The sequence below is a fragment of the Rhea americana genome, unplaced genomic scaffold, assembly GCF_003343005.1.
Source record: "Rhea americana isolate MKP2758 unplaced genomic scaffold, rheAme1 scaffold_219, whole genome shotgun sequence".
Lineage (NCBI taxonomy): Eukaryota > Metazoa > Chordata > Aves > Rheiformes > Rheidae > Rhea > Rhea americana.
The window spans coordinates 99,792-113,779 of record NW_028186326.1 but is presented as its reverse complement, the minus strand read 5'-3'; the positions used below and the strand labels follow the sequence as shown (position 1 = coordinate 113,779).

At 51.4% G+C, this 13,988-nt stretch overlaps 2 protein-coding genes across 2 annotated transcripts; one reads left to right on the top strand and one right to left on the bottom strand.

Moving 5' to 3' along the window:
* The first annotated feature begins 26 nt into the window (after positions 1-26).
* Positions 27-3,858, top strand: EME2 (essential meiotic structure-specific endonuclease subunit 2). The gene is given in 5 exon segments (XM_085305289.1): positions 27-128; positions 2,208-2,284; positions 2,286-2,328; positions 2,774-2,953; positions 3,563-3,858. Coding segments are annotated over 5 exon segments (588 nt in total). The 3' UTR covers positions 3,749-3,858.
* Positions 3,859-6,108: 2,250 nt separating this feature from the next.
* SPSB3 (splA/ryanodine receptor domain and SOCS box containing 3) lies at positions 6,109-13,207 on the bottom strand. The gene is made up of 6 exons (XM_085305302.1): positions 12,840-13,207; positions 10,458-10,635; positions 9,270-9,457; positions 8,483-8,585; positions 7,452-7,577; positions 6,109-7,139 (listed from the first exon to the last, which is right to left on the bottom strand). Exons 1-6 carry the CDS (start codon positions 12,966-12,968, stop codon positions 6,796-6,798), a joined length of 1,068 nt encoding a protein of 355 aa, XP_085161428.1. The 5' UTR covers positions 12,969-13,207; the 3' UTR covers positions 6,109-6,795.
* Positions 13,208-13,988: the final 781 nt, after the last annotated feature.

Below are 13,988 nucleotides of genomic sequence, written 5' to 3'. Positions count from 1 at the left end.
GGCCGCCCGGCGACGGGCGCGTCTCCATGGCGACGGGCGCGTCTCCATGGCGACGGGCGCGTCTCCATGGCGACGGGCGCGTCTCCATGGCGACGGGCGCGGCCTGGCGCCTCGGCGAGCGCTTTCGGGTAGCCCGGTCCTACCCCGGCACCGAGGGTAAACAGCCCTGTAACAGCCCCGCGATCCGCTCTGTTGCGGCCTGCCCTGAAGCAGTCGTTACAGCCAGGTGCCTCTTAGAAAAGCTTCTACCGGGGATGCGCCCCGGGAGGCGGCGGCACAGCGCAGACACACCGTGTCCTTTCCACCGCAAAAACGCGACCGTGGGAGTCGTGCTGGCCGCTGAGTCCCCCGTGCTGGCGGGCTCCGGGATCCTCGGCCCGGTCCCTTGAGCCTTGCTCACCCCCAAATTTGCACGACTTCTTGTCATCTTCGTGAAAGCATGACCAAACTTCAAGTCCCCCTGGCAGAGCTCCCTAATTAAACAAGGTGTTGATACTTTTAACATGGATAAAAAGCGTGTTCTTCCCCTTCCCTTATCTTCTTGGAAATAGTTGTACTGTTTTGTTGAAACTTCCCAGAAAAGCACAGCCCCTTGGAAAGGTACCTGTCGTGGAAGAAATCAGCCCAAACTTAGCTCAGCAAAGCTGTAGACGTTCCCTGTGGGCTCACTGCAGGTCGTTCACGCGGAGGTTGCAGCGGGTACCCGGGAGCGTTTCCAAGCCGGGGCTGCATGCGGCGTGCTGCCGCAGGCACCAGCTGCGTGTCTGGAAAAGGCTAGTCAGGCTTGCTGCAGGGCCCCCCGTTTCCAAAGGCCAGTGATTGCTTCTCACCCCAGCTCCCTGCGAATTCAAAAGAGGGCTGGTACCTTCTAGTACTAAACATGATTCCCATTTCAGTTTGCTATTGGAAGGTACTGTGTAAAACAGTATCTGAATGGCAGTGAAGGCAGAAGTAGCCTGTTCTTATGCTCATCCTTGCTACAAGAATTTCATGTGGAGGCAGATCAGTACTTTGACTGGTGCTGGGTAAAACATCACAGCTATTGTGGTCATATAACAGGCTTCAGGTGCAGATAATGTGGTCAAATAACAGCCTACAGTGCAGACAAAGCCAGTTTTTCTTAGTTGGAAATTTCTGCAGCTGTCACTGTCTTCTTTACCAGGTTATTTTTTGCATCTTCAGTGATTTGCTTGTTCTGGGAGATGGCAGATCTGAGCTGATTAAATTTGTCCTTTTTATCAGACATCAGTCSCAGGTGTTACTATGTAGAGGTTGTGGAAAATGAGCTCTACATACACTTGTTTATAAGTGTAACCAGGAGCAAGGCAGGTAGCAAGCACTGAGCCTCAGAAAGCAGAGTCACAGATCTCAGCCTGGCCCAGGGCTGTCTTTGATTGACCAGGAGATACAGGAGGTGAAACTTCTTATGGTCCTTGAAGTTACGTGTTACCTGTGGCTGATTTGTACAGAAAAGGTTCCCACTGGTGAGCACTTGCATGTAGTGAATGCTGTGYTGGGGGAGATACTGGCTAACTTGGAAGCCTCGGGTATCCTTCTYCACCCTGACTTGCAGTGGGACTGGATAGGATAGCAGACTTGGATCTTCCTGTTTGTAAGACCCTGGTTCAGATCTGATCTAGCCTTCCCTTGTGTAGGGGAGCCTGCCCCCCTTCTCCCCCTTCCCATTAGGCGTGAAAGGGGCTGTTGGGTCCAGCTAAGGCCTCAGCCAGGTGCCTGCCTTGCAAAGCCTGTATCCCACAACAGAGCAGGGGTGCTCCTGTCACAAACTAGGTCAAATACAATCTGAACCCATGCTTGATATCCCTTGAACTAAATTCCTGCCCTGTTGTCTGAGTATGGCCCAAAGAGCGTTATGATTCGCTGGCTTATTGGAAGCTAAGAAGGACAAGCAGGCTTTACTGCTGTGCTGTGTAAACAGAGTTAATGCGGTCAGGCCAGCCTCCTTCTGCTTCTAGCCCAGCTTTACCTGCTGAGGGATGTGTTGTACCCATGTGTTTCCTCACTCCTCTCCCCAGGTGCCTTTGGAGGTCAAGGCTGACATCAGCACAACTGAAATATAAGCTGGGTATGTGTCTTTGRAGGAGGGTGAGGGCCTCAGGTTGGCCTGGCTTACAGCTGGCCCTTGTGAGCTAATCTTTGTCTTGTGTGGAGTGTTACGTGTTTCACCTGTGTCCYTTCCCCTCCAGGCACTGGTGGTGCTCCAGCTGTGGGGTAATGTTGAAGTACTACTCTTAGACATGTGGCAGAGATCTGGCCAGCATGTCCCTGCTGACTACAGCAAYAGCAAAATATCCATACAAACAAGTTGTATCCCTGGAACCAGTCAAATCCCAAGACCAGAGCTTTGGAAAACCTCAGTGGAAGTTACAGGAACCCTCATCTGTGAATGCAAGCCTGTCCCYGCCGCTGTCAGTGTAAGGGCTCAGACTAGATGATCTCTCCAGATTGTTTCCAATCCTTTGTGCCTATGAAAAGCCTCTGTTCTGAAGGTGAGTGCTGTTCTGATTCAGCATTAGGAAATAAAGGAAAATGACGGCTTTAGGAAAACCTTTTCAACAAGAGGTTCTGGAGCTTTCCCAGGAAGAAAGGAGAACTGTGAAGAAAAGATACTAGTCCTGGACAAAGAGGGATTTTAGTCAGGAAGCCAACTGCCTAATGCCCGTGGAAGGCGGCAGCATGTGGCACCTGCAGGCCAGTGCTCACTGCACGGCCCATCCCTAGGTTTTGCTCTCAGCAATCTGTCTTTCTGCAGGAGACAGAGGCATTGCCCTTCTGTGCTGCTGAGGCCTGGGCCAGTGGGGTGTGAGTGGAGAAGGACAGCACAGGACTCTGGCAAGTGTGGAAGAGACAAATCCAGCAGTTTAATAGAGTCAGCCCTGCAATGGCAGCAGCTATAGCAGAAGCGTATCTGTTTCTGGGGCTCCTGTTACAAGTAAGCCCTCAAATCCCCCAGTTTCCAGTTAAAAGCTTGCTGCATGGAGGATTAAGGCAGGGATAGGTGCTGCATGTTTCCCTGCCCAAGGTCTCTGACGGACCAAAGCTATCAGYGTGAAATTGCCTCTCCAGAAAGGCAAGGGTTGTCTCCAGATGAGATTGTTTGATTTAGACAATAAGTTTTGTTTCAGCAGTACCTACTTACAGTTTCTGTTAGCCCCTGCAGGCCTCTCTCTGCCTTGGTCTCACCTAACAGGACCAGCTCAAAGTTTCTTTGTMTATTTGGTTCCCCATCCCAGCTGGTGCAGTTGTGGGTCTGCAGTGTGCATCCCATTGCCCTTATCCAGCGTGGTATGTCCAGCAGCTGTTGYTTGCTCTGACTGTTTGGGAGGTCTGTTTGCAAGTGGGAGATCTTAATTCTTCTGGGTTTTATCCCCTGAACCTGGTACGTTTGGATGAAAGCTCAGGCATGGATCCTCACTGTGACAGTGGGACTGAGCCTTGCAGTGGAGTTAGGGGCTTTAGCTTAGAGCGTCCACGTCAGCTCCTTCCTTCTCTTGWCTGCCTTAAGGCCTGCAGAGAACACAGCATAGAAGCTGAAAGGTGACTCCTGAGTGATATCTGGATTAAATCAGGCATCAGCCAGAGAGCCCACCGTATTGGACTAGACTTACCCTGCCGTAGCTCGCTCTCCAYCAACCCCGACCTTTTCCTGGACCTGATTGTGGAGTGTGACTGTGGTCCGTGCTGGTCAGCCTCGCTGTCTTATCTGCCAAGACTCGGCAGTGGCTGAGCTGTTGCTGGCACAATAGCGCTGCTGGGAGCCCAGCCAGTGGAAACAGCTGATTCTGCTTCAGAACAGAGACTTCCACATTAATAAATGTCTTGTTACAGATGCTTTCTTCAGCCTCTTGGCTCTCCTTTCCTCTTTTAGCCCCCCAGCTTTATGTCCCTTTGGCTGGAGCGCAGTGGAAAGGCTGCCTCCTAAGAGGGTGAAGCAATGTTTGGAACAGGAACTGGATGGGAAAGTGTTAGTGAGCTGTCCCTGAACAACACAGGATCAGCCCCTCAGCTGGGACAGCTGCATGTTGAGTCTATCCTGTGCTGCCTTTCAGGTACATCGTTGAATGAGCCAAATATTTTCTGCAGTGTCCTGACTTCTGATGTCCTGCTCCTCACTGGTGCTTTGAGGAGGCTAGACCTCTTACTGTAGGTCCTGCTTGTGGCTTCCTTGGGCAGGTGGGTCCTGGAGTTGTTTGAGAAAATGTTCACCAACAGTCAGAATCGGGTGGTAGTGGAGGAACCACATCACAGAGTAACATGGAGCTCAAGGCAGCAGAGGGGAATTTGGTAGCTGAGCTCCCAGACCAAGGAGATGCCTGATAAGCTCCACAAAACTCCATGCAATGTGATGCATTAGGTTGGGAATTCCCTTTTCCCAAAGCAAATGCTATAGTTTTTATTTGGAAATAGCTGCAGTCAAGACAGCAGGGGTCAGGGATCCCCCTAATGTCTGAGGTTTCGATAATGCTAGTTGGGGCCTTGCTCACTGAAGTGCAACTCAGTGCCTTCTACACTGACATAGAAACCCAAAGTTCCTCCTCTGAATCAGAGCTCAAAACAACACCACTGACATTGYAACAGTGGAAGCACACCTTCAGAATAAATTTCCTCTTTCCAGTGATCTTTTTGCCTCCATCTAACAGTTGAATTAATTCCAGGAAAGTCCAGCAAGGYTGTTTCTCTGACTGGAGCACCAATACAGATGGACTGTCAGAGAGCTCTGCTACTTCAAGTTCTCATTTGATGTCTATAACCGGAGGAGCAAGCCTGATCTTCACTTTAAAGATTCATAATGTGGGAAGGAAAGGTACAGAATAAATGCACGCTCTACAGAAATCTTCATATGAGCAGGTCTCACATAAAGGCTGAGGAGAAAAGGCAGCAGCTGTGTGCTTCATGTTTCATGCAGATGGTAACAGTGGTGGGAGGAAATCTGTGAAGTGGAGAGTTAAAGGGCATTTCCTGTGATATTTAGCTCAACCCTTTTCCACATTTCAACAACTCTTTCACTTTGCTGATCACACCAGTTAACACCTAAATCATTTGCAAATGCCCTGCTCTCTGGAAGAGAGGAGAGTTCAAAGGCCAGTGAGAAGCAACACGAGCAGAAGTCCTGTGCTAAAGCAGGAGAGCAGCCAGAAAGCAGAGGGAACGGTCATGGTGGCGGCACCCAGCACCGCTGGAGTGGCAGACTGTATACGACTAAGACAGTGCGTGGCCAGGCTGCCGTGAGCAGGTGCCGCYGCGCTCTCCAAGGCAGCGCCACTCTCTCCGTGCTCCTCGCTGGCCTGCCTGTCAGGTCCCGCAGCAACGCTAAGGAGTAAATATAGGAGAAGGCTGAACTGCCAAATGTGGCCATTTAACTGGCCTCGCAGCTGGGATCAGCTCTAGGATCACTCCCCCGAGCCAGTCCATTCTGGCACGACGACAGAGCCCTGCCAGTTGGAACTGCTTAGGAGCCCGATTCATCCTCTCGCTACTCAAGTTTGTTCCCAGACAATGCCTACGTCCTAATCTGCTAGGAGCGGCTAAAGCACTTTTACCTCCTCTTTCATCCCTAATATCTTAAGGGAGATCAAATGCCAAAAAGCAGGAAGGCTTTCCTGAGCGTGATTTACTGGCAGCAATACTGGGCCACTGCTGGATTACTTTCTGAGTAAATCTTCAGGCCCTATTCCAGCATTTCTTCTCAGCACATATGAGAGAAAGGGGGCCTGCCACAGGCAGCGCACAAATCTGTTACTGGCCGTTTTCAGTCTATGGAGCACTTATTTGGGGAAATTTGTTACGAGATTCAGATCATAAAATTCTGCAGTACATCAGTCTCCCTTCTTGTTTGCAGCCACACGGGACAGTCTGGCTCTGTTAATAGATCAATCTAGGCCAGGCTGATGTTTCAGARAAAAGCACAAGAAGCCTCCAAGGGGAAGAGGCAAGATAATTGCTGCTTCCTTTAGCTCAGCTAGATCTGACAAGCAACTACTACATTTAAAACAGCCTCTCTAGTTTGTTAGCTTTGGTACCATGGCTATTTTTGACAACCACATTCAGATTCACACCTTCAAGGGGCTTAAGAGGAATGAAAGACAGTTTACATTTTTATTATTACAGTTTAATACAGTCTTTGATACAGGAGAAGTAGCAGTAGCCAACATGCAAAGCAATTAAAGTCATCAGGGGCTCAAGAAAGATCACTAACAGCTCAACTCCTGTAAGTAACTGCTCTTTCACAACAATGTCAGTGGTCACAGCACAGCATAGAGGCACCTTTAGGAGCCCATTTGCTGCTGTTCAGTCATGTCCCACCACTGTGAAGAATTCATTGCAGATACCAAACCAACACAAACAGAAGGAGAGAGACTCRATTTTGACTTTTATCTTTTGATATGTCAAGTCAGTTATTTGATTACAGTTTGCTAAAAGTGTGCTTTGAAATTGGGAAGCCATTTTAAGTCTTGTCTCTGGTGAAAGTCTACAGAGAAGAACGATTCTTCAAAAAGAGGTGATGATTGATAACAAGGCAGGAGATTAAACTCAGATACTTGGCTGCAGTTTACCTGTTCCACAGAGATGGGACCTCTTTGAGTCAACTTGCATTTTCAATGGAAGTGATGGACATTTAGCATAAAGGTTTCAAACAGCATAAGAGAAATCTTTGCAAACAGGTAGAAACTAATGTCCCCATTAAGAAAGAGGTGCATCAGGCCTGGACTGCCCTTGCAGGCAGCAGAACAAAACCCCACCCAAACCCCTCGAGGCAGTTCTTCTGAAGAGACATTATGTCCTCCTGCACCTCTTCCTTTGGCAGGCCTCTGCATCTGAGCCACAAGAGCTATCTGAGTCACTTCCCGATGATGAGGAGGAAGGCTTTGATGTGCTATAGTTCATGCTCAAGACCCACCCAAGTTTGTTGTGTAGCACTTGTTTGAGTCCTGGTGGCAATGGTAGCACCTCCAGCGTGTCCACATAGTTAGGCAGGAGCTGGCGCAGACGATAACAGCAGAGATACTGGAGGGATGTACAGCTGGCACAGGAGCGGATCACCTTCATGCTGCTCTTGGCTGCTGTCGAGCACACCATGGGGTAGAACTTCTTGTTCTGCAGCTTGGTAGCTGCAACCCCTGCCAGGGGACAGCAGCAAGGAAGTTTCACACTAGTTTTGACTACAGCATTTCACTTTTCCCAGATACCCCAATGTGTTAACTACAAAGCTGCCAGGAAATACTTGGAAAATGGCCTTTTGAAATCTAAGTCAATTAAATAACAAATGTAACTTTCCTCCCACTCACTTCATGCCTTGATTTTCCTTCTTTTTGCTAGTATTTTCACCTGCAGTCCAGCTGCAGCTGCAGTTCAACTAAACACGCAGTGTTTAGTTTCACTCCATTTCAGTTTCTATGCCTGGCAGCTGGTGGGGCTCCCCTTGTTCTTACCTATGCACTTCCGGTTTTTGAAGAACGTGAGTGTCCCATGCCACGTGTCCAGATGCACCCCAATGATGGAGCCTTGGCCAAACCTCGACGAGAAGTTTGTTTTGTCTCCCTTGTGATGCAGTAGTCCTTAAAACGATAAACCTTACATTCAGTAGACAGCCTGTGTTCCACAAATCTATCCCACCTTCCATACCTGTCACCACAAGCCCCTAACCAGTACCAAACCTGGCCACTGCCTAAAAAATCCTTCAGTTTCCTTATTGCTCATCCACTGTTCCCCCGCCCCAGAATCTGGGGTATAAACAGGAGAGGATGTTGAGGCTTCAGAACACCAAGGCACATGCAGTGGCATAAAAAAGTCCTAATTAGTGTTATGTAACCTGCTCTCCAGTGTCCCTGGAGATTCAAGCACTGGTTCTATGGGTCTGCTAAAGGTGGGTAAGAAAAGACAGCTTGAATTTGCTGTAGGCAGCTGGGTCATGAAACAAGCAATGTAGGCTGGACCTTTGCTAGAAGAGAAGGTGGGGGTGTGCAAGTCTGAAGGGCATCGTTCCACATCATTAACTTGAAGTACAAGTTGTTGGTACTTTTCTGTGTCGGTACGAATGAGAGGAGGCAGAAGGAGAATACCTGGGGCAGGTAAGTACCTCTGGGTCCTCCCTAGAAGTGCTTCTTTGACACAGAGAAGCACAATCAAGGTGAGACGCTCCAAAAGTGGAGAGCAGCTGTCCCACACAAACAGCTAGAGAGTGCCTGGCACAGTATTATGGCACACACAATGCCAAGGCAAACCCTGTGGGTTGCAGTAGTCCTGCTGAAGTGAACAGCCTACTGCACGCTGTTCAAGCACACGCAGAGGTCGGCTGCATGCAGCAGCTCCAGTCCAACTTGACAAAGAGGCTCAGTTCCAGAAGCCATTTTGGCCTCAAGCCAGTTCAGAACATTTAATTCTCAAACTGCCTAGGAAAATGCRTAGGCCTTTGCTGACCTTCCAGCCATCCTGCCTTCTGATACTTCCCTGCCTGGATTACCTGTGTAGGAGAGTCCCCAGCTGTCTTCATCCTTGCCCAGCAGACTGCAGAAGGTGTGGCGGTACTTGTCCAGATTCACATCTGATGTCCCGATTCCTACCATCTGGAGGGAGGCAGGTTCCAGGAAGAAGAATACAAGCTCTTAGTGTATGCTGTGGGCAGCAAACACTCAAAGCAACAAAATGCAATTGAGATTCCAAACCTGCATCTCCATTCCTTTTCTTTGCACTGTCTGCCATATAAGAGGCTTTGGTGAAGCCAAGTCAGACGCTTCAAGCCTCTGAGGTTCTGCCCTGCACTGGGGTAATCAGTAGCTGGACTGGGGAGGTGGAGCTAACAGCAGCGTGCAGGACCAGGCTCCTGATGACAAGCCACACGAGTTGTGACACAGTCACACACCCATCAACAACCTTGCTAGAGATAAGTACCAATTCCAGGGGGAAGGAAGTGTGTAAGCACTGCAGACCCCAGTGCACTCAGCAGAACATCACCCCTAACCACACGCCTCCCTGAACACTTTCTGTGGCTGAGGTAGAGCACTGCTGTGGCCTGACCTTGCTATTTTGTTAAAGTTTATCACTAACGATCTACAAAAAAAACACAAAAAAAGGAAGCAAGAAAGTTAGGTTCTAATCATGATTGCCGTGGTATTGTGCAAAACTGCTTACCCTCCTGGCATCTGTTTCCTTACTGCTAAACGAGGATAGCTATGTGAACCACTGGATGAAGCTTGCTGTCTCGTTAAAGGAATGTTGGACAGTTCTCTAAGTAACTTTGTTCAACGTACCATGTCCGTGCCATAGACAGGGGAAGTCATCTTGATCTCCCAGAAGTGCTGCCCGTCTGCCAGCTCTTTGTTGCCCCGGATAGCAGCCGTGCCGCAGCTGTATTCCATGTGGAAGTTCACCTTGCGGTTGTCGCAGGTCAGCAGGGTGGCCGTTGACTTGTTCAGGTCATCCCATACCCAATCAAAATCTGTTCAGGAAACACGCAGAGGACAAAGGTGGGGGAATGCACTCGGGGAGCTATCATCAAGCCAATGCACACACAGTCATTTGCTCTGAGGGCCTGTCAAAACTTTTTCTTTTCTTTTTTTTTAAACTGTTTAGAGGAGCAAATCCTAAACTGTGCAAGTTAGAGTGTTATTTGAGGCCTGAACTATTCAGTGCACTCTCCTACCGAAGCTGTCAGCATTAACCAGTTCTCATCTCAGAACACAAGATTTCAGTTGTGAAGTAGCTTCTCCAGCCTCAGCAGTTGTGGTCCCCTTGTTCTGGGTGCCAGTGGCGCTCAAGGCTGAGCACAAACAGGAAGCAGAAGGACAGCTTTCAGGGCCTGGCAAACCAAACGCAGCCTGGAAGAACGAGCTGCACAGTCACTTGGCTGGTCTCTAGTAACAGCAACAGCAACGCAAAACAAGCTGGAGCCCTGGGTTTCTTTGGGGGAATCATACTCATCTCTTCTAGGCTCAAGGGGCTACAGGTAGAGCACAAGTACTGTGATAGCTCCCCTATCCTACATGCTTCCTTGGTCAGGCCAAGCCCACCCTCTTCCTAGCTTTCCTCACCCGTTCCGAGTAGGCCCTGCCACGTATCTGGGCATCCTGCCAGCTGTACCAGGCAGCAGAATTAACAGGGCTGTAACCAAAAGGGCCAGTTTCACTTGTGGCTGGAGTTGGATTTGAAAGCAGGTCTCCAGAGGTGAACTCTGATTCTCTGACAGGTTCAGCCCTGAGCCCGAATCACCACAGAACGCAGGTGCTTGTAACCTTCCTAAGGTCGGCACAGCTCTGCGATGCAAACAGAGGAGCACCACACRCTACAACAGAGATAAGGATCCCTGCGCAAAACCAAGCATCTGTGCAGTGCGGGGGAGGCAGTCCGTGCCACCATTCAGCCAACAGGAGCGGGGCCAGGACTGCACCCACCGCAAACTCCAAAGGAATTCGAAGGCAGTTCAGGATCCCCTTGCTTACACTCATCCTCCTCGCCACACCGGCAGTCCTTGACGCGGTGGACGGCGTGCAGGCCGGAGCAGTAGGGAGCCTCGTTCTGGTTCTCGCAGTTGCAGTAGGATTCTCCTGTTACGGGGATGGCGCTTGGGATGGAGGGCGAGAGGGAAGAAAACTCCGGCTCTGAATCCGAATCGCTGTGCTGCCAGGGAGAGCAGAGGAACAGTCACTACTAAGCACCTCCAGGATCAGAGAGCCGGACTTGCAGCCAGCAGATGCGCCTGCTCTTCCACAGCCAGGCTGCTCTTGGGGCACCCCCAGTGCAGAGCCACACGGGAAAATCTCTAGGTTTGCTCCAGAGCCAGCAGCAGCCTGGCTGCGTCGTGCCCAGGCCGGACCTGCTACGTAGGCAGGCACAGGGTTGTGTCAGTGAAAACACCCTGCTTCTAGGACCCGCTAGCACCTGGCTGTGCTGCAGAGCCTGCCTCCCAAACAGGAGAGGATCTCGTGGAACCAGGCTCTAGCCTCTGTGGTTTCCAGGGCTCCACCGTGCACAGAAACTCCCACAGCTTGGGGGGCTAAGGCAGTGGGAAGGGGCACAGCAGGCAAGCAGCGTGACAGGCTCTGAACAGCGCAGGTCTTTGGCATACTCGTTTAAGGAAACTGCGCTAGAGCTGGGATTTGACACACACATTGTGGGCTCTTGGGAGGGCTGTCGGCCATGTCGAAGGTGTCACCGATAAAGCACGCACGCACACACTGCTCCTTGCAGAATCGGTACACCTCCAAAGGGCTCTGTGCGCCTGCTGCCAAGCCAGAGAGCCCCGCTGCTGAAAACCCCTGCTCTAGAGAGACCGAGGGCTGCAGGAGAAGAGATAAACAAGATAAGGGGGGAAAGAAAGGAGGCCAAGCAGGGGAGCCGACAGACAGAACAAAGCAGGACCATTACGCAGTAAGGCTGCAGCTCTTCATACCAGCACTGCAGAGAGGCCCACGGGGAACCCACTGAAGGATTAAAAGGCTTTTGTTTACTTTCATGCCCAAACACAAAAACTGGATTTGCTATTCCCCAGTGCCAAGAGACTGAAGTGTCCCTGCGCTGGACACTACAAGAACTCTGTCCCACCCTATACATTATGGGAGATTTGGTGTCACCTGATGGAGTCTCTTACCACAGATCTCAGCGAGTTACCCCAGGTTAACGCACTGGTGAGATATACCTGCTCGTTATTCACCCCCACCCCAATGCCTACCGCAGATTTTGTAATCACTATTTAAAGACAAAACCCCTTTAAACTCACAGTTTCTTTAGCTGTGTAAGACAGGGGACTTGAAAAGACTCAGCCTTTCTTACTGACTGCCAACCCTCCCTCTCCTGTTCTAAATCTGCCTTGTACATTAGAAAGCTTCGCTTTTGTCTTTCGTTGTCCCTCCATAACCACWGCTCTCCAGAAATCTGGCCGTTCCTATTACTGCAGAAACAGGAAGCTACTCTGACAGCAGAGGAAGGCACGTTTTCTTGGAGTGCTGCGTACAGATTTGGACACAGTGCTCTGGCAGTGGCCTTGTGATGCTTTAGCCTATCTTTTACGCATCGGGAGCGGTTCCCTGTGTTCCCACCACTGCACACACTGCTTGGGGAATTCAACTCACATACTTAAGGACWGGGGAGAAGGGTGAAGGGGGCACAGGTGAGTCTAACTCACTCCTTCTTGCACTGTTATTACTGACTGCTTTTCCTGCAGTATTCCCATCTTCCAGCACATCTGCATGCCAGGGCCAGATTCAGAAGTGATGCGCATGTTACAGATTGGGAAGCATAAGAGATTTTAAATGAAAAGGTATTCAAGTACGAATTAAATATGAAGGAGGCCCCACTTGCTCCAGCACCAGTTGCATGAGGACAAGACGTTAGCTTAGCCATACAGCAAGCCAGATTAGAGAACCAACCTAGTTTAAATATATATTTAGATCATTATTTAAAATGTACACGTCAAAAATATTGTATATGCTACACATACTACATACACTTTATATACTTAAAAAAAAAAGAAAATTTAGCTTAGTATCAATCAGTTCTCTTGGCCCAGATAACCTCTGGGCACTGAGCCATAGAGCACAATGGCAAGAGCAGGCTACAAGCAGCTTAGCCAGCCCCTGTCATGCAAAGACAAGCTTGGGAGCCCCACACCCCTGCACTCCCCAGGTTAGCAGAACCTGGAGCCAGACAAGCAACTGCCTCCCTCTGGGCAGACAGCCTGTAAGAGTCCTTTCTCATTTTTGGCTATTTTTTTGTGCTGAAATCCTAGCTGCTCAATTACCTGGACCTTGAGCAACCAGTGCCTGCKGCCAGGGGAGAGGGAAGGTTTCCCTCGTTTTGCTTTAAAGCAAAGTGTACCAGCTTACCTGCCCGTCGGAGTCATAGCCCCAGCCCCGCGCGCCAGGCGCCAAGGCGACTGCCCGGGTGTCCGCGTCGCGGCGCACCCCGCTCAGGACGAAATGCCAGGCCCTGCTGTTACGTGTGCGTCGYGCCATGGTATTCTGAGAGAGGTAAGCTGTGGGTGCCAAGGGAGAAGGGGGTTAAACACAGCAGCAACATCCCTCTTCCACCCGTCACTACCTCTGCAGCAGCCGCCCCCAAGTCACCACAAACCACAGGGGCACAGATCAGCATAAACTGCGCCTTCGCAGTCACTGTCAGTTGATCAGGCAGTAAATTAAGTTCCTCCTGCGCCACAAGCTTCTGCATGCTTCAACCTCTTCTGCTGCGCTGCTCACACTGCCCAACAAGTACCGAGGTTAACTTTTCCGTGAGCCCAGCTGGAGCTCCACTGGGCTGGATCCCCAAGACGTTCCCAGGATCTGGCAGCAGCTGCCACCTGGGCTGCACATGGATCCTGCCATCCAGCATCCACCTGGCCTGAAGAGTCAGGATCGCCAGGCACCAGCACAGAGCCTCCCTCGCGCCCAGTAGCCTTTGGGCAGTTACTCAAGCTCTGACCGAACTGTTCAGCCCGGCGCGTGGCCGTGGCCACCGCTGCAGCCACCGCGCAGAGCCGCGTGCGGCCACCTGCTGCAAATGCTGTTCGTTCACCCCCGAGCAGCCGCCCGTTCAGACACSGAGCAGGAACCACTTCAGAGGAGGCTTCGCTCTCGGCACCGGGGGCGGGGGGGAGACCTCGCGCCTGCTTGCTGGGGAAGCACGCCCTTTCCACGGGCCTGTCCTGACCGGCCTCAAGGACAGCAGGCAGAGACACTCGTGGGTCCTGAGCTGAACGGCAACGCTACCGGGACGGGCCTCTACGGCCTGCGGGCAACCCGACAGGCCAACCGTGCCCCCGGGCCCCGGGCCCGAGCTCGGTGGCGGACGGGAGCGYGGCGGGGCAGCCTCGGTGCTCGGGCTCGTTTCTCCCGGCGTCTGCTCGTGCAAAGCCACCTCCCGGCCAGAAGGGGCCCGCAGGGAGGCCCCGGCTGCGCGGCCCCGCCGGCGGCTCCGGGCCGCGCCTCCCTGCCGCGCCGCGGCCCTGCGGACACGTGGCAGCTCGGAGGCGCCCC